The 19250-nt window shown below is 40.0% G+C and overlaps 1 protein-coding gene across 8 annotated transcripts in view; it reads right to left on the reverse strand.

Moving 5' to 3' along the window:
- Positions 1-19250, reverse strand: part of dctn1b (dynactin 1b) — a 160335-nt gene that overhangs the window by 63433 nt on the left and 77652 nt on the right. For all 8 annotated transcript variants that reach the window (XM_034159869.1, XM_034159868.1, XM_034159867.1 and 5 more), the window contains one exon: positions 6113-6310. In XM_034159869.1, the coding sequence (XP_034015760.1) occupies positions 6113-6310 (198 nt within the window). The remainder of the gene's footprint in view (positions 1-6112; positions 6311-19250) is intronic.

Genomic DNA, 19250 nt, shown 5'->3' on the forward strand with positions numbered 1-19250 from the left:
CTTGCACTGGTGAAAGTAACTTTATCCAAGTTTTATCAACTATAAGCACCAGTAGAATGAACCAATAAAGGAATAAATAAGGAAAAAAAACAATTTCCAGTGTGTTGTCTTTGTCTTCCCTGCGTTTTATGACTCTCACACACGGAGCGAGTTGATGTGATGATTCGTTAGCGTGCGCACGTAAAAAAAAAAAAAAAAAAAAAAACTGTCTGCTGCTCTTCCCTCAAACTCTGTCATGTGGTTATCCACACCGGACCTGCTTTGAGTTGCTTCAGCCCCTTTCACACCGGGGCTGCTCCCAGTTGCCTCATGTGTCGCTATGACGATGCCACATGGAAGCAACTCAATGCCGAGACAATGCAGCTCGGAGCCACAACAGCACGAGGGACGCAAAGGAAGAAGCAAATCAGACGCTGAAAATTAAACATGTTTCATTTTTGTTTGCATCCTGTGCTCGAGGGTTAAGTGGTTTCAGCGCAAGTCAGAGCAACAGGACGGTACTCGACGTGACTGTAAGCCACACACTCACAAGACGTTACTCGACGCCAATGATTCCTGCTGTGTTCCATTGTTCCCGCAGTATAAATCACACAGGATTGTTTTTATACCATGTACACAATGCAGTACAACTACACCTTCAAAAAATGAGCACAGAAAAAAAAATGCTGATGGCAGCAGCTGCTCTTCCTCCTCCTGTGAGAAGACTCTCACTAAAGTGTTTAAATAAAATCCATAAGTCCTGCTCACAGACTGATTGCCAGAGACAGGACATGTCCTCATCCAGTAAAAAGTCCAGACATCTCCAGTCCTCTCACGGACTGTTCGTTCACGCGCGCACATGTGAAAAACTGTCTGGCTGCAGGCAGTTAGTTCCTCGCTCTCCGCTCAAACTCTCTCATCTCTGTGTTAAAAAAAGGACATAAGTCCTGCTCACAGACTGATTGCCAGAGACAGGACATGTCCACGTGAAGTATAACTCCAGACATCTCCACATTTACTCACGGACGGTTCGTTCGTGTGCACGCATCTCGCGGTCACAGGAGGAAAGATAAACTATAACAGAACTCAGAGCGCAGAACTGCAGCTCAGCACTAGAACAAATATAAACTAGAAGAGAAGTCAGAGTGCACAGTCTGGCTGCACTCTGGCTGCAGCCAAACTGTGCACTCTGATTTCTCTGTGCAGAGAACCTGCAGGCTGCGTTCTCACCTCCTCTCTGCCCCCTGCTGCGCGCACCTGATGCAGATATTCCTGTGTCGTCATGACGCAACAGGAAGCAACTCGAAGTGGGCCCAGTGTGAAAGTGACTTTTGGTTGTGCAAGTAACCTTTTTTTTGGTGCAAGTAATTTTTTTGTTACTAGCACCAGTGCAAGTAGGTTAAAAAATGTATTTCGACTCCTGTCACTGCACAGCTTTTTAATTTTTTTTCAAGATGGTGGATGCCAGTGCCCTTTCACAACCACATTTTATAGTAAATAAATCAGTCACATTTACAGGCTAAACATGCTTCTGATCAAGAAAGTGGTTGGACTACAATCCACTTATGTCTGGCTTTTTCCACATCGTGTGCAAATCTAACTGCCATTCCTTCTACTCGAGGCACAGAGTGATAATGAGAGTAAGATGGTTTCCCTGCTTGATCAGTGTTGTTGGTCATTCTACAGTCATTCAAAAAAAGCACGATCAGTTTTTATTACTTGAAATAAATATAGCCAAATTATAATGTACCTGCACCCCCAGTAAAAATCTGGGCACCCCTGATGATTTCCATGATTTTCCTTTATAAATCATTGTTTGTCTGGATCAGAAATTTCAGTTAAATATATCATATAGCAGACAAACACAATGATATTTTAGAAGTGAAATGAAGACTGTAGTATTTACAGAACGTGTGCAATAATTATTTAAACAAAATTAAGCAGGTGCATAAATTTGGGCACCCTTGTCATTTTATTGATTTGAATACATTTAGCACTAATTATTGGAACACAAAATATTCATGTTTTCATGAATATTTAGGACCCTTGACCTCCTTATACTGGTGAATCCAATCATGAGAAAAGGGTATTTAAGGTGGTCATTTACAAATGTTTCTCCTCTTTGCATCTCTTCTAATGAGTGGCAACATGGGAGCCTCTAAACAACTTTCAAATTACCTGAAAACAAAGACTGTTCAACATCATGGTTTAGGGGAAAGATACAAAAAGCTATCTCAGCTGTGAGGAACATAGTGAGGAAATGGAAGACTGCAGGCACAGTACTAGTTAAGGCCCGAAGTGGCAGGCCAAGAAAAATCGACAAGCTGAAGCGAAAGATGGTGAGAACAGTCAAAGTCACTCACAGACCTGCTCCAAAGACCTACATGATCTTGCTGCAGATAGTGTCTCTGTGCAATGTTCAACTATACAGCGCACTTTGCACAAAGAGATGCTGTATGATGCTGTAATGCAGAGGAAGCCTTTTCTGCGTACACGCCACAAACAGAGTTGCTTGAGGTATGCTAAAGCACATTTGGACAAGCCAGCTTCATTTTGGAATAAGGTGCTGCGAACTGATGAAACTAAAATTGAGTTATTTGGACATAACAAGGGACGGTATGCATGGCTGAAAAAGAACACAGCATGCCAAGAAAAACACTTGCTACCTACAGGAAAATTTGGAGGTGGTTCCATCATGCTGTGGGTCTGTGTGGCCAGTGCAGGTACTGGGAATCTTGTTAAAGTTGAGGGTCACATGGATTCCAGTCAATATCAGCAGAGTCTTGAGAACAATGTTCATGAATCAGTGACAAAGTTGTAGTTCAACAAGACAACGACCCTAAACACTGCTCAAAATCTACTAAGGCATTCATGCAGAGGAACAAGTACAATGTTCTGGAATGGCCACCTCAGTCCCCAAACCTGAATATTACTGAAAATCTGTGGTGTGATTTTAAGCGGGCTGTCCTTGCTCGGAAACCAACAAACCTGAGATGTTTTGTAAAGAAGAATGATCCAAAATACCTTCAACTAGAACCCAGACTCTCATTGGAAGCTATTCACCTTATTCAGGAAGTCAGGGTGGGCAGCTCCATTTTGTCAAACAACTTCCGGTTTGTCACTGTGTCGATGATTAGCTACGTGAGAACACAGTACGTTAGAAGTGTCCAAACATGAGCAGCATTAATTGTTCAGTTGGTGGGTGCCACAACAACTGGAAGAAGAGGAAACTGTCGCTTTCAGAACAATGTTTTGAACATGGAAAGCAGAGATCTGAGCAGAGAGGCGCTGAATTTGAAAAATCCACCCAAACGTCCCAATGTCCGTTCTTTTTATTTTATGGAGAAAAAACCCACAACACTGCATCCTTACCCAGAGAAATGGTTGGACTATGACGCTCCGTTGAAGAAGCCACGGCGGACGCTAGTGAGACAAACAGGTAAGCTGTGTTTGTAGCGTTAGCTGCCATTTAATTTACTCATTTTCTGGCATTTGATACAACCAAACACTGCATGAAATAACACCATACCTATATTAACATTACGTAATCTTGGCATTATGGTGGTACTATTTGTCGGGTAGTATTTTAACTTGATTGTGCTTTTATACGCACTTCAGCTGTGCTGTGCGGCACGGAGCTCGTAGTTCTTCACAGCCAAACTGTCCACGTCGAGTGACAACACAAAGTAGTTAAAAATAATCGAGGGCCAGTTTTTCATGCCATCTTCCCACTCTGTTATAACCCGTGGGTGAGCCAGAGTTGATCCCTTTGAGCTTTTCAAAAAGGTTTTTATTTCTACCCGTGTAATATTGTCCATTGTTCTATACTGAAACACCGCTCACCCGAAGTCCTAAGACAAAACGGAAATGACACTGTTGTAAAAGTGGGTGGGGATGAATAAGGTGATTAGAGGCTGTTATTTCTGCAAAAGGAGGATCTACTAAATATTCATGTACAACCCCTGGCAAAAATTATGGAATCACCGGCCTCGGAGGATTTTCATTCAGTTGTTTAATTTTGTAGAAAAAAAGCAGATCACAGACATGACACAAAACTAAAGTCATTTCAAATGGCAACTTTCTGGCTTTAAGAAACACTATAAGAAATCAGGAAAAAAAATTGTGGCAGTCAGTAACGGTTACTTTTTTAGACCAAGCAGAGGGAAAAAATATGGAATCACACAATTCTGAGGAAAAAATTATGGAATCACAAAAAACAAAAGAACGCTCCAACACATCACTAGTATTTTGTTGCACCACTTCTGGCTTTTATAACAGCTTGCAGTCTCTGAGGCATGGACTTAATGAGTGACAAACAGTACTCTTCATCAATCTGGCTCCAACTTTCTCTGATTGCTGTTGCCAGATCAGCTTTGCAGGTTGGACCTTGTCATGAACCATTTTCTTCAACTTCCACCAAAGATTTTCAATTGGATTAAGATCCAGACTATTTGCAGGCCATGACATTGACCCTATATGTCTTTTTGCAAGGAATGTTTTCACAGTTTGTGCTCTATGGCAAGATGCATTATCATCTTGAAAAATTATTTCATCATCCCCAAACATCCTTTCAATTGATGGGATAAGAAAAGTGTCCAAAATATCAACGTAAACTTGTGCATTTATTGATGTAATGACAGCCATCTCCCCAGTGCCTTTACCTGACATGCAGCCCCATATCATCAATGACTGTGGAAATTTACATGTTCTCTTCAGGCAGTCATCTTTATAAATCCAAACAAAAGTTCCAACATCATCACCTTGCCCAATGCAGATTCGAGATTCATCACTGAATATGACTTTCATCCAGTCATCCACAGTCCACGATTGCTTTTCCTTAGCCCACTGTAACCTTGTTTTTTTCTGTTTAGGTGTTAATGATGGTTTTGTTTAGCTTTTCTGTATGTAAATCCCATTTCCTTTAGGCGGTTTCTTACAGTTCGGTCACAGACGTTGACTCCAGTTTCCTCCCATTTGTTCCTCATTTGTTTTGTTGTGCATTTTCAATTTTTGAGACATATTGCTTTAAGTTTTCTGTCTTGACGCTTTGATGTCTTCCTTGGTCTACCAGTATGTTTACCTTTAACAACCTTCCCATGTTGTTTGTATTTGGTCCAGAGTTTAGACAGAGCTGACTGTGAACAACCAACATCTTTTGCAACATTGCGTGATGATTTCCCCTCTTTTAAGAGTTTGATAATCCTCTCCTTTGTTTCAATTGACATCTCTCGTGTTGGAGCCATGATTCATGTCAGTCCACTTGGTGCAACAGCTCTCCAAGGTGTGATCACTCCTTTTTAGATGCAGACTAACGAGCAGATCTGATTTGATGCAGGTGTTAGTTTTGGGGATGAAAATTTACAGGGTGATTCCATAATTTATTCCTCAGAATCGAGTGAGTCCATATTTTTTTCCCTCTGCTTGGTCTAAAAAAGTAACCATTACTGACTGCCACAATTATTTTTCCTGATTTCTTATAGTATTTCTTAAAGCCAGGAAGTTGCCATTTGAAATGACTTTAGTTTTGTGTCATGTCTGTGATCTGCTTTTTTTCTACAAAATTAAACAACGGATCCTCCGAGGCTGGTGATTCCATAATTATTGCCAGGGGTTGTATTTTTTCTGTTGGAGTACCCAAATTTATGTACCTGCAAAATTTTGTTTAAAAAATATTGTACACTTTCTGTAAATCCTACAAACTTCATTTCACTTCTCAAATATCACTGTATTTGTCTGCTATATGATATATTTAACTGAAATTGCTGATCCAAACAACCAATGATTTATAAAGGAAAATCATGGAAATCATCAGGGATGCCCAAACCTTTTACATACAATTGTATTAGCAAAAAACTCTTTTTACCTTCCAATGATTTTTGTGTATGAACCATTAGTAAATAATTTTGAGGTCACTTGTACCTTTGTACATAGATTTATTTTACTTGCCCCCAAACATCAAAAATAATATTTAACTATTTTCATTCAACTGCTTATCTGTTATCCATACATCCTTTACTCAGCTTCGTTATTATCATTGTGAATTTTTTGCAACTGTCCACGCAGACATCCATCTGTCCTGTTACTTATTCACCACACAACCTCTACATCTACTCAATGGACCCATGCTTTTCACCCGCTTAGCCTCTTTGAGCTGTTTCTGCAGCTCAGCCTGCTGCTCCTGCATCTTGGTCTTCCACTCCTGCAGTTGCTCCAGCTGGATTTTGTGCTTCTCCAGCTCCTTGAGCTTGGCTTTGTCTTCTGTCCTCTTCATCTTCAAGGTCTCCAGCTTCTCCTCTAGGTCCTTCACTTGGGCACGCAGCACCTCCTCCTCCTAAAGCAGGGGATGAAAAAGCAGAAAGACAAAGATGTAAAAGCAACATTGGCGATGAAGCCTCGCAGAGTACCGTTAATGCACAGAAGTAAAGCTTGATCACTGCTATACTATCTCCATTTCTTTACTGTCACATTTAGAATTTCTTCAGTGTTCTGTCAAACTGCATCCACACTACAAAAATGGCCATTATGTGCCAAAATGTTGTACATGAGGGCACAGTTCTACTGTTTAATTAACATTTACTGTAAATGAGCAAGCGCACATACAACTACGGGCATAAGAAAGTCGGCTTCCTCAAACCCTGTTCTCACTTTCACGAATACATTGCAGAATGTCAAAGTCATTAATGTGGCCCCCAAATGTGATTTGGTGCCCTGTTTGATGGTGAAACAAGGCTTATACCACTGGATGTGTAAAAAATACAGCAGCATAACTGCAGACACTGCAGCATGCAAGTAGTATAAGTTTAGTAGTAGTATAAGCAACCCTGAGATGCGCAGCTGACAGTGGCGCATCTCAGGGTTGCTGCGTGACCTTCACCAACTTGCCTCAATTCGGATAACGGACCTCTTCAAATTTAGTGCACATAAACAATGTCAAATGTGTATGTGCTGTCTTTAATTCTGATGTGTGCCATTATTACGGTAAACAAGTAATAATTGTGGACTAATTGCTGTCTGAGGTAACTGGAGTGTAAACATAATTTCTCCACTGTGAGATCGATAAATCTCAAGTTTACCACAACTGTAGCACCTCCATAAAAACCCACCAGTGATGTTAGTGTGTACAACAACATTACAGGCTCCACAGCTTCATGGAAGGAATGGCAAGGACTACAAGAGTATGGCAAAGGTTGGAAAGGGAAAAAAAAACTACATTTTTGAACTTCCTGAAAATTCAGCCACATTTAAAATAACTCTACTGACAGCCTATCCTGGTTCACCATGGACACCATCCTGTGCCCACTAAGGTTTTTCAAGAGGCAAGGGTGAGGTTTTAACCCGTGAGCATGCATATCTATGAAAGTGTGTTGTGTTGGCCATTCGGCTGCTCCCGACGCGCAGTGAACACATCAGCTAGCAGCTCCTGTAGCTGCAGCGCTCTGATCGCTTCATACGTCTTTTATGATGAAATAATGATGAATTCATGTGGAAATGATTGTTGTACAAAAGCTTCAGATATCTGTCACTGAGATAGATGATGACTGGAGTACACTTTTAAGAAGAAATGAGGTGTTAATCTGTGAACCGCGGCTAATGACGCATGCGCAGTGAAGGCAGGACAGATGGATTTTTAGTGGGGACTGTTCGGTCAGTGACACCGGCTCCAAATGGGACCAGTTGTAAAATAAACAATAAAAATCATAACCAATCAATCAATTTTTTTTATATAGCGCCAAATCACAACAGTTGCCCCAAGGCGCTTTATATTGTAAGGCAAGGCCATACAATAATTATGTAAAACCCCAATGGTCAAAACGACCCCCTGTGAGCAAGCACTTGGCTACAGTGGGAAGGAAAAACTCCCTTTTAACAGGAAGAAACCTCCAGCAGAACCAGGCTCAGGGAGGGGCAGTCTTCTGCTGGGACTGGTTGGGGCTGAGGGAGAGAACCAGGAAAAAAGACATGCTGTGGAGGGGAGCAGAGATCAATCACTAATGATTAAATGCAGAGTGGTGCATACAGAGCAAAAAGAGAAAGAAACAGTGCATCATGGGAACCCCCCAGCAGTCTACGTCTATAGCAGCATAACTAAGGGATGGTTCAGGGTCACCTGATCCAGCCCTAACTATAAGCTTTAGCAAAAAGGAAAGTTTTAAGCCTAATCTTAAAAGTAGAGAGGGTGTCTGTCTCCCTGATCTGAATTGGGAGCTGGTTCCACAGGAGAGGAGCCTGAAAGCTGAAGGCTCTGCCTCCCATTCTACTCTTACAAACCCTAGGAACTACAAGTAAGCCTGCAGTCTGAGAGCGAAGCGCTCTATTGGGGTGATATGGTACTACGAGGTCCCTAAGATAAGATGGGACCTGATTATTCAAAACCTTATAAGTAAGAAGAAGAATTTTAAATTCTATTTTAGAATTAACAGGAAGCCAATGAAGAGAGGCCAATATGGGTGAGATATGCTCTCTCCTTCTAGTCAGTACTCTAGCTGCAGCATTTTGAATTAACTGAAGGCTTTTTAGGGAACTTTTAGGACAACCTGATAATAATGAATTACAATAGTCCAGCCTAGAGGAAATAAATGCATGAATTAGTTTTTCAGCATCACTCTGAGACAAGACCTTTCTGATTTTAGAGATATTGCGTAAATGCAAAAAAGCAGTCCTACATATTTGTTTAATATGCGCTTTGAATGACATATCCTGATCAAAAATGACTCCAAGATTTCTCACAGTATTACTAGAGGGTAATGCCATCCAGAGTAAGGATCTGGTTAGACACCATGTTTCTAAGATTTGTGGGGCCAAGTACAATAACTTCAGTTTTATCTGAGTTTAAAAGCAGGAAATTAGAGGTCATCCATGTCTTTATGTCTGTAAGACAATCCTGCAGTTTAGCTAATTGGTGTGTGTCCTCTGGCTTCATGGATAGATAAAGCTGGGTATCATCTGCGTAACAATGAAAATTTAAGCAATACCGTCTAATAATACTGCCTAAGGGAAGCATGTATAAAGTGAATAAAATTGGTCCTAGCACAGAACCTTGTGGAACTCCATAATTAACTTTAGTCTGTGAAGAAGATTCCCCATTTACATGAACAAATTGTAATCTATTAGACAAATATGATTCAAACCACCGCAGCGCAGTGCCTTTAATACTTATGGCATGCTCTAATCTCTGTAATAAAATTTTATGGTCAACAGTATCAAAAGCAGCACTGAGGTCTAACAGAACAAGCACAGAGATGAGTCCACTGTCCGAGGCCATAAGAAGATCATTTGTAACCTTCACTAATGCTGTTTCTGTACTATGATGAATTCTAAAACCTGACTGAAACTCTTCAAATAGACCATTCCTCTGCAGATGATCAGTTAGCTGTTTTACAACTACCCTTTCAAGAATTTTTGAGAGAAAAGGAAGGTTGGAGATTGGCCTATAATTAGCTAAGATAGCTGGGTCAAGTGATGGCTTTTTAAGTAATGGTTTAATTACTGCCACCTTAAAAGCCTGTGGTACATAGCCAACTAACAAAGATAGATTGATCATATTTAAGATCGAAGCATTAAATAATGGTAGGGCTTCCTTGAGCAGCCTGGTAGGAATGGGGTCTAATAAACATGTTGATGGTTTGGATGAAGTAACTAATGAAAATAACTCAGACAGAACAATCGGAGAGAAAGAGTCTAACCAAATACCAGCATCACTGAAAGCAGCCAAAGATAACGATACGTCTTTGGGATGGTTATGAGTAATTTTTTCTCTAATAGTTAAAATTTTGTTAGCAAAGAAAGTCATGAAGTCATTACTAGTTAAAGTTAATGGAATACTCAGCTCAGCTTCTTATTTTCTTCAATTAGTGATGAGTAGAAAGATGTCCTAGCTTTACGGAGGGCTTTTTTATAGAGCAACAGACTCTTTTTCCAGGCTAAGTGAAGATCTTCTAAATTAGTGAGACGCCATTTCCTCTCCAACTTACGGGTTATCTGCTTTAAGCTACGAGTTTGTGAGTTATACCACGGAGTCAGACACTTCTGATTTAAAGCTCTCTTTTTCAGAGGAGCTACAGCATCCAAAGTTGTCTTCAAAGAGGATGTAAAACTATTGACGAGATACTCTATCTCCCTTACAGAGTTTAGGTAGCTACTCTGCACTGTGTTGGTATATGGCATTAGAGAACATAAAGAAGGAATCATATCCTTAAACCTAGTTACAGCGCTTTCTGAAAGACTTCTAGTGTAATGAAACTTATTCCCCACTGCTGGGTAGTCCATCAGAGTAAATGTAAATGTTATTAAGAAATGATCAGACAGAAGGGAGTTTTCAGGGAATACTGTTAAGTCTTCTATTTCCATACCATAAGTCAGAACAAGATCTAAGATATGATTAAAGTGGTGGGTGGACTCATTTACTTTTTGAGCAAAGCCAATAGAGTCTAATAATAGATTAAATGCAGTGTTGAGGCTGTCATTCTCAGCATCTGTGTGGATGTTAAAATCGCCCACTATAATTATCTTATCTGAGCTAAGCACTAAGTCAGACAAAAGGTCTGAAAATTCACAGAGAAACTCACAGTAACGACCAGGTGGACGATAGATAATAACAAATAAAACTGGTTTTTGGGACTTCCAATTTGGATGGACAAGACTAAGAGACAAGAGACAAGACATAACCAATGAATATACCTGTACAGTATTTAGCACAGTGCTTTAATTTACCTCAAATTATTTTATTTTACAAACTATATCTCCTCATTTATGAATGGTTTTTCTATTAAAGAGTTAAAAACTGAAGGAAATCAACTGTAAGTGAGAAGGGGTTTCATCATGTCACAGCACCAGGGCTGTAAACAAACCTTTATCATTATTTGTCATCAAAAGTTCTGTTTTTTTTTCTTCCCCTCATCCACACTAAAATACGAGGGCATCACCAGATTCATCTGCCCTGGGAAAGTTACATTTGGGAATGCAAATAATGTTAGCTTAATATGGGCAAGATGCCAAAACACACACAGAAAGAGAGAGAGAGAGAGATGTCACTTCAGTTTTCATCAACTTAGTGTGGAAACAGTCTGACAGAACAATGAATGTGCAAAGGATTGCACTCTGCAGTAGCATCACTTTCATCCTTGCATGCACCAGAAAGCTTTAATCTCACTTCGACACACAGTGACACCACCTGTAGAAAGAAGGCAATGAATATTAAGACGGACCCGCACACACATGCATGCGCACTCACAGAGTTGGCATGGATAGACAGTCACATGTGCTAAACAGCAGGAAAGTTTAATTCAATTCCAGTATCAGCATGCATTTCTTTGAAAAATCACCTTCTTTGAAAACAGGAAGACCCGGACTCATTCCAATTAAACACTAGCAACCACACTGCTTGACAAGGTGTTAAAATAGCTGTGACAGAAAAACAACACTTCAATATGCAAGCACGTCACACCACTGCACCTGCGTTTCCATAGCGACTTCCTCCTGGGGTTGGGGGATAGGACAGTCTGATTAATCTGGTCATAAAATTAAACACGAGATGACAGATGGCCTTATGATGACCACTGACATTTTCAGAGTAAATTAATGTCCATGTTGTTTCAATTTCAGTTGATTTATGAAGAAGTTACAACCAAATTTATTTGTGAAAAAAGACTGAAGGTTTAAAATTAACTACTGGCTGCTCCCATTAAGGGTCGCCACAGCAGATGATCTGTGTCCATCTCACCCTGTCCTCTACATCTTCCTCTGTCACACCAACCACCTGCATGTCCTCCCTCAGCACATCCATACACCTCCTCTTCTTCTCCTGCCTGGTGGCTCCATCATCATCATCCTTCTCTCTGTGTACCCTGGGTCCCTCCTCCACACATGTCCAAACTATCTCAATCTCATCTTTCTGACTCTCTGTCCTACCTATACCATCCCTCTGATCTGTTCATTCCTAATCCTGTCCATCCTCATCACTCCCAAGAGAACTGCAGTATCTTCAGCTCTGCCACCTCCAGCTCTGCCTACTGCTTTTTGTTAGCCTCACCTTCTCTAAGCCATACAACAGAGTGGGTCTCCCGTCCGTCTTAGACTTTCCCTTTCACTCTTGCAGATAGTCTTGTTTCACAAATGACTCCTGCCACCTTTCTGCACCCACTCTACCTTGCCTGCACTCTCTTCTTCACCTCCTTACCACACTCTCTATTACTTTGGATTAAAGTGTAGGTGACACATAATGCCATGTTTTCATTAATACAACCTCTGGCAATAATTATGGAATCACCGGCCTCGGAGGATGTTCATTCAGTTGTTTAATTTTGTAGAAAAAAAGCAGATCACAGACATGACACAAAACTAAAGTCATTTCAAATGGCAACTTTCTGGCTTTAAGAAACACTATAAGAAATCAGGAAAAATAATTGTGGCAGTCAGTAACGGTTACTTTTTTAGACCAAGCAGAGGGCAAAAAATATGGACTCACTCAATTCTGAGGAATAAATTATGGAATCACCCTGTAAATTTTCATCCCCAAAACTAACACCGGCATCAAATCAGATCTGCTCATTAGTCTGCATCTAAAAAGGAGTGATCACACCTGGGAGAGCTGTTGCACCAAATGGACTGACATGAATCATGGCTCCAACACGAGAGATGTCAATTGAAACAAAGGAGAGGATTATCAAACTCTTAAAAGAGGGTAAATCATCACGCAATGTTGCAAAAGATGTTGGTTGTTCACAGTCAGCTGTGTCTAAACTCTGGACCAAATATAAACAACATGGGAAGGTTGTTAAAGGCAAACATACTGGTAGACCAAGGAAGACATCAAAGCATCAAGACAGAAAACTTAAAGCAATATGTCTCAAAAATCGAAAATGCACAACAAAACAAATGAGGAACGAATGGGTGGAAACTGGAGTCAACGTCTGTGACCGAACTGTAAGAAACCGCCTAAAGGAAATGGGATTTACATACAGAAAAGCTAAACGAAAGCCATCATTAACACCTAAACAGAAAAAAAACAAGGTTACAATGGGCTAAGGAAAAGCAATTGTGGACTGTGGATGACTGGATGAAAGTCATATTCAGTGATGAATCTCGAATCTGCATTGGGCAAGGTGATGATGCTGGAACTTTTGTTTGGTGCCGTTCCAATGAGATTTATAAAGACGACTGCCTGAAGAGAACATGTAAATTTCCACAGTCATTGATGATATGGGGCTGCATGTCAGGTAAAGGCACTGGGGAGATGGCTGTCATTACATCATCAATAAATGCACAAGTTTACGTTGATATTTTGGACACTTTTCTTATCCCATCAATTGAAAGGATGTTTGGGGATGATGAAAAAATTTTTCAAGATGATAACGCATCTTGCCATAGAGCAAATACTGTGAAAACATTCCTTGCAAAAAGACACATAGGGTCAATGTCATGGCCTGCAAATAGTCCGGATCTTATTCCAATTGAAAAGCTTTGGTGGAAGTTGAAGAAAATGGTCCATGACAAGGCTCCAACCTGCAAAGCTGATCTGGCAACAGCAATCAGAGAAAGTTGGAGCCAGATTGATGAAGAGTACTGTTTGTCACTCAAGTCCATGCCTCAGAGACTGCAAGCTGTTATAAAAGCCAGAGGTAGTGCAACAAAATACTAGTGATGTGTTGGAGCGTTCTTTTGTTTTTCATGGTTCCATAATTTATTCCTCAGAATTGAGTGAGTCCATATTTTTTTCCCTCTGCTTGGTCTAGAAAAGTAACCGTTACTGACTGCCACAATTTTTTTTCCTGATTTCTTATAGTGTTTCTTAAAGTCAGAAAGTTGCCATTTGAAATTTGTGTCATGTCTGTGATCTGCTTTTTTTTTCTACAAAATTAAACAACTGAATGAACATCCTCCGAGGCCGGTGATTCCATAATTTTTGCCAGGGGTTGTATTTAAGACTAAAACTAAACAACAGTTTGAAATTTATCCATTCCTGGTGCACGGTTCTTGAAGACATAAATATTTGGATTTTGAACTGCGCACCACTAACAACCAGGAACTTCCCAGCGAGTGCCAACATTGGACAAGAAGGAGGAAGTGGCGTCAGCTCCAGAGCCATTATCATAATTGTCCCATTAATTTATGGATTTTTACAGGCTACTGACAGCTCCGTTTCCACCAAGTGGAAACACTTATATTGACGAACGCGTACACATGGTGTCTGCAGCTTCTCCACTTGACACAGAGACAGACTGCGTTCAGACTGAGACGTTATGAGCATATGACGTTGGAACTACTAATGGATATCTTTACATATGTATATGTTAATTTGTTCAACCAGAACCTCGCCAAAAATTTGACAAAACCTTGTGTACAAGGAATAGAGCTTCATGATGTAGCTTTGCGCTGCAAGTTAAAAGACTTGCATTGATTGATAACAGTGATTTTCACAGGTATTGAAATACTTATTTGCAGCAGTAACATGCAAATAAATTATTAAAAAAAACCATACATTGTGATTTCCGTATTTTTTTTTTTTTTTTTGGATTATGTCTCTCACAGTGGACATGCACCTAAGATGAAAATTTCAGACCCCTCCACGATTTCTAAGTGGGAGAACTTGCAAAATCGCAGGGTGTTCAAATACTTATTTTCCTCACTGTAGGTTGAAGAAGATTTCAATCAATCAATTAATCAATTTTTTTATATAGCGCCAAATCACAACAAACAGTTGCCCCAAGGCGCTTTATATTGTAAGGCAAGGCCATACAATAATTATGTAAAACCCCAATGGTCAAAACGACCCCCTGTGAGCAAGCACTTGGCTACAGTGGGAAGGAAAAACTCCCTTTTAACAGGAAGAAACCTCCAGCAGAACCAGGCTCAGGGAGGGGCAGTCTTCTGCTGGGACTGGTTGGGGCTGAGGGAGAGAACCAGGAAAAAGACATGCTGTGGAGGGGAGCAGAGATCGATCACTAATGATTAAATGCAGAGTGGTGCATACAGAGCAAAAAGAGAAAGAAACAGTGCATCATGGGAACCCCCCAGCAGTCTACGTCTATAGCAGCATAACTAAGGGATGGTTCAGGGTCACCTGATCCAGCCCTAACTATAAGCTTTAGCAAAAAGGAAAGTTTTAAGCCTAATCTTAAAAGTAGAGAGGGTGTCTGTCTCCCTGATCTGAATTGGGAGCTGGTTCCACAGGAGAGGAGCCTGAAAGCTGAAGGCTCTGCCTCCCATTCTACTCTTACAAACCCTAGGAACTACAAGTAAGCCTGCAGTCTGAGAGCAAAGCGCTCTATTGGGGTGATATGGTACTACGAGGTCCCTAAGATAAGATGGGACCTGATTATTCAAAACCTTATAAGTAAGAAGAAGAATTTTAAATTCTATTCTAGAATTAACAGGAAGCCAATGAAGAGAGGCCAATATGGGTGAGATATGCTCTCTCCTTCTAGTCCCCGTCAGTACTCTAGCTGCAGCATTTTGAATTAACTGAAGGCTTTTTAGGGAACTTTTAGGACAACCTGATAATAATGAATTACAATAGTCCAGCCTAGAGGAAATAAATGCATGAATTAGTTTTTCAGCATCACTCTGAGACAAGACCTTTCTGATTTTAGAGATATTGCGTAAATGCAAAAAAGCAGTCCTACATATTTGTTTAATATGCGCTTTGAATGACATATCCTGATCAAAAATGACTCCAAGATTTCTCACAGTATTACTAGAGGGTAATGCCATCCAGAGTAAGGATCTGGTTAGACACCATGTTTCTAAGATTTGTGGGGCCAAGTACAATAACTTCAGTTTTATCTGAGTTTAAAAGCAGGAAATTAGAGGTCATCCATGTCTTTATGTCTGTAAGCTAATCCTGCAGTTTAGCTAATTGGTGTGTGTCCTCTGGCTTCATGGATAGATAAAGCTGGGTATCATCTGCGTAACAATGAAAATTTAAGCAATACCGTCTAATAATACTGCCTAAGGGAAGCATGTATAAAGTGAATAAAATTGGTCCTAGCACAGAACCTTGTGGAACTCCATAATTAACTTTAGTCTGTGAAGAAGATTCCCCATTTACATGAACAAATTGTAATCTATTAGACAAATATGATTCAAACCACCGCAGCGCAGTGCCTTTAATACCTATGGCATGCTCTAATCTCTCTAATAAAATTTTATGGTCAACAGTATCAAAAGCAGCACTGAGGTCTAACAGAACAAGCACAGAGATGAGTCCACTGTCCGAGGCCATAAGAAGATCATTTGTAACCTTCACTAATGCTGTTTCTGTACTATGATGAATTCTAAAACCTGACTGAAACTCTTCAAATAGACCATTCCTCTGCAGATGATCAGTTAGCTGTTTTACAACTACCCTTTCAAGAATTTTTGAGAGAAAAGGAAGGTTGGAGATTGGCCTATAATTAGCTAAGATAGCTGGGTCAAGTGATGGCTTTTTAAGTAATGGTTTAATTACTGCCACCTTAAAAGCCTGTGGTACATAGCCAACTAACAAAGATAGATTGATCATATTTAAGATCGAAGCATTAAATAATGGTAGGGCTTCCTTGAGCAGCCTGGTAGGAATGGGGTCTAATAAACATGTTGATGGTTTGGATGAAGTAACTAATGAAAATAACTCAGACAGAACAATCGGAGAGAAAGAGTCTAACCAAATACCAGCATCACTGAAAGCAGCCAAAGATAACGATACGTCTTTGGGATGGTTATGAGTAATTTTTTCTCTAATAGTTAAAATTTTGTTAGCAAAGAAAGTCATGAAGTCATTACTAGTTAAAGTTAATGGAATACTCAGCTCAATAGAGCTCTGACTCTGTCAGCCTGGCTACAGTGCTGAAAAGAAACCTGGGGTTGTTCTTATTTTCTTCAATTAGTGATGAGTAGAAAGATGTCCTAGCTTTACGGAGGGCTTTTTTATAGAGCAACACACTCTTTTTCCAGGCTAAGTGAAGATCTTCTAAATTAGTGAGACGCCATTTCCTCTCCAACTTACGGGTTATCTGCTTTAAGCTACGAGTTTGTGAGTTATACCACGGAGTCAGACACTTCTGATTTAAAGCTCTCTTTTTCAGAGGAGCTACAGCATCCAAAGTTGTCTTCAAAGAGGATGTAAAACTATTGACGAGATACTCTATCTCCCTTACAGAGTTTAGGTAGCTACTCTGCACTGTGTTGGTATATGGCATTAGAGAACATAAAGAAGGAATCATATCCTTAAACCTAGTTACAGCGCTTTCTGAAAGACTTCTAGTGTAATGAAACTTATTCCCCACTGCTGGGTAGTCCATCAGAGTAAATGTAAATGTTATTAAGAAATGATCAGACAGAAGGGAGTTTTCAGGGAATACTGTTAAGTCTTCTATTTCCATACCATAAGTCAGAACAAGATCTAAGATATGATTAAAGTGGTGGGTGGACTCATTTACTTTTTGAGCAAAGCCAATTGAGTCTAATAATAGATTAAATGCAGTGTTGAGGCTGTCATTCTCTGCATCTGTGTGGATGTTAAAATCGCCCACTATAATTATCTTATCTGAGCTAAGCACTAAGTCAGACAAAAGGTCTGAAAATTCACAGAGAAACTCACAGTAACGACCAGGTGGACGATAGATAATAACAAATAAAACTGGTTTTTGGGACTTCCAATTTGGATGGACAAGACTAAGAGTCAAGCTTTCAAATGAATTAAAGCTCTGTCTGGGTTTTTGATTAATTAATAAGCTGGAATGGAAGATTGCTGCTAATCCTCCGCCCCGGCCCGTGCTACGAGCATTCTGACAGTTAGTGTGACTCGGGGGTGTTGACTCATTTAAACTAACATATTCATCCTGCTGTAACCAGGTTTCTGTTAGGCAGAATAAATCAAGATTTGCAAATAATTGTATTCTGTTTTTATTTACATTTTACACAACATCCCAACTTCATTGGAATTGGAGTTGTATTTGAAAAATAGCTGACATTTTCAGTCCCTCGTGACATTTTTCATATTTTAAATTGTTTCTAAGGAGGAAAAAAAAAACAAATAAAAAATCAACACTTCCTCATCACTTTTTTCTGATGTCACAGATAGTAAAACTATTTTTTTAATCAGTTGATTATGACCAAAGAGCTGGAAAACAAAACAGTTTATCATCTCCACCCATGCTGAAATTGCCTGCATTATTTATTTATTTATTTATTTTTATAATCACCAATACGTGTTCTGAAGGTTTTCCTCCAAAGCTTAATGTCATCTAAATAAGCCTCAAAACCATAACGCTGTGTCCCCCACAGTTGCTTCAGAAACACCTTCAGACTGGACTTAAAAAAGCTCCACATTAGAAAAAAAAATCTTCCAGACAGGACATAAAAAAAAAGAAAAAGAAAAAAGCTCCACATTAAAAAAAATAATCGTCCGAAAACAGCTCAACCTCTGCTGTGTTTACAATTGATTTGGGCTTGAATCAGCAGGTGCCGTTCTGGTGATGATGTAGCAACATTATGGCCACAACTGACGTCTTAAATAGAGCGCAGGCTTCAGACAGCTGTAGTTTATCCTTCACCTGCACACTTATCAACTTTTATTGTTCAGGAGTTTTTAAAATATTAACATTTCATCATTTTTAGTGATTATTTGTGCACATGCTTTTGGTGTCACCTACACTTTAATACTTTGGAGTATTTGAACTCATCTACCTTTACCAGTTCTACTCCTTGTAACTGCAGTATTCCACTGGGCTTCTTCTCATTCACACACATGCACTCGGTCTTGCACCTACTAACTTTCATTTCCCTTCTCTCCAGAGCGTATCTCCAACTCTCCAGGCCAGTATCAATCTGCTTGCTACTCTCACTACAGATCACAATGTTATCTGGAAACACAATAGTCCATGGACACGGGCACGGACATGGTCTGACCTCATTGTCAACCTGTCCATCACCACTGCAAACAACAAAGGGCTCAGAGCTGATCCTTGGTGTAATCCCACGACAACCTTGAGTGCATCTGCCATTCCTACTGTGCATCGCACCACTTGTACAATCTCTATACATGTCCTGCACCACTGTCACATACTTCTGTGCCACTCCAGACTTGCTCATACAGTATCACAACTCTTCTCTTGGTGCCCTGTCATAAGCTTTCTCTAAATCCACAAACACACAATGCAGCTCTTTCTGGCCTTCTCTATACTTCTCCATCAGCACTCTCATCACAAACATTGTATCTGTTCTTGTCTTTTTCAGCATAAAACCATATTGCTGCTCACAGATCTTCATCTCTTTTCTAAGCCTAGCTTCCACTA

Source organism: Thalassophryne amazonica, chromosome 19, assembly GCF_902500255.1.
Source record: "Thalassophryne amazonica chromosome 19, fThaAma1.1, whole genome shotgun sequence".
NCBI lineage: Eukaryota > Metazoa > Chordata > Actinopteri > Batrachoidiformes > Batrachoididae > Thalassophryne > Thalassophryne amazonica.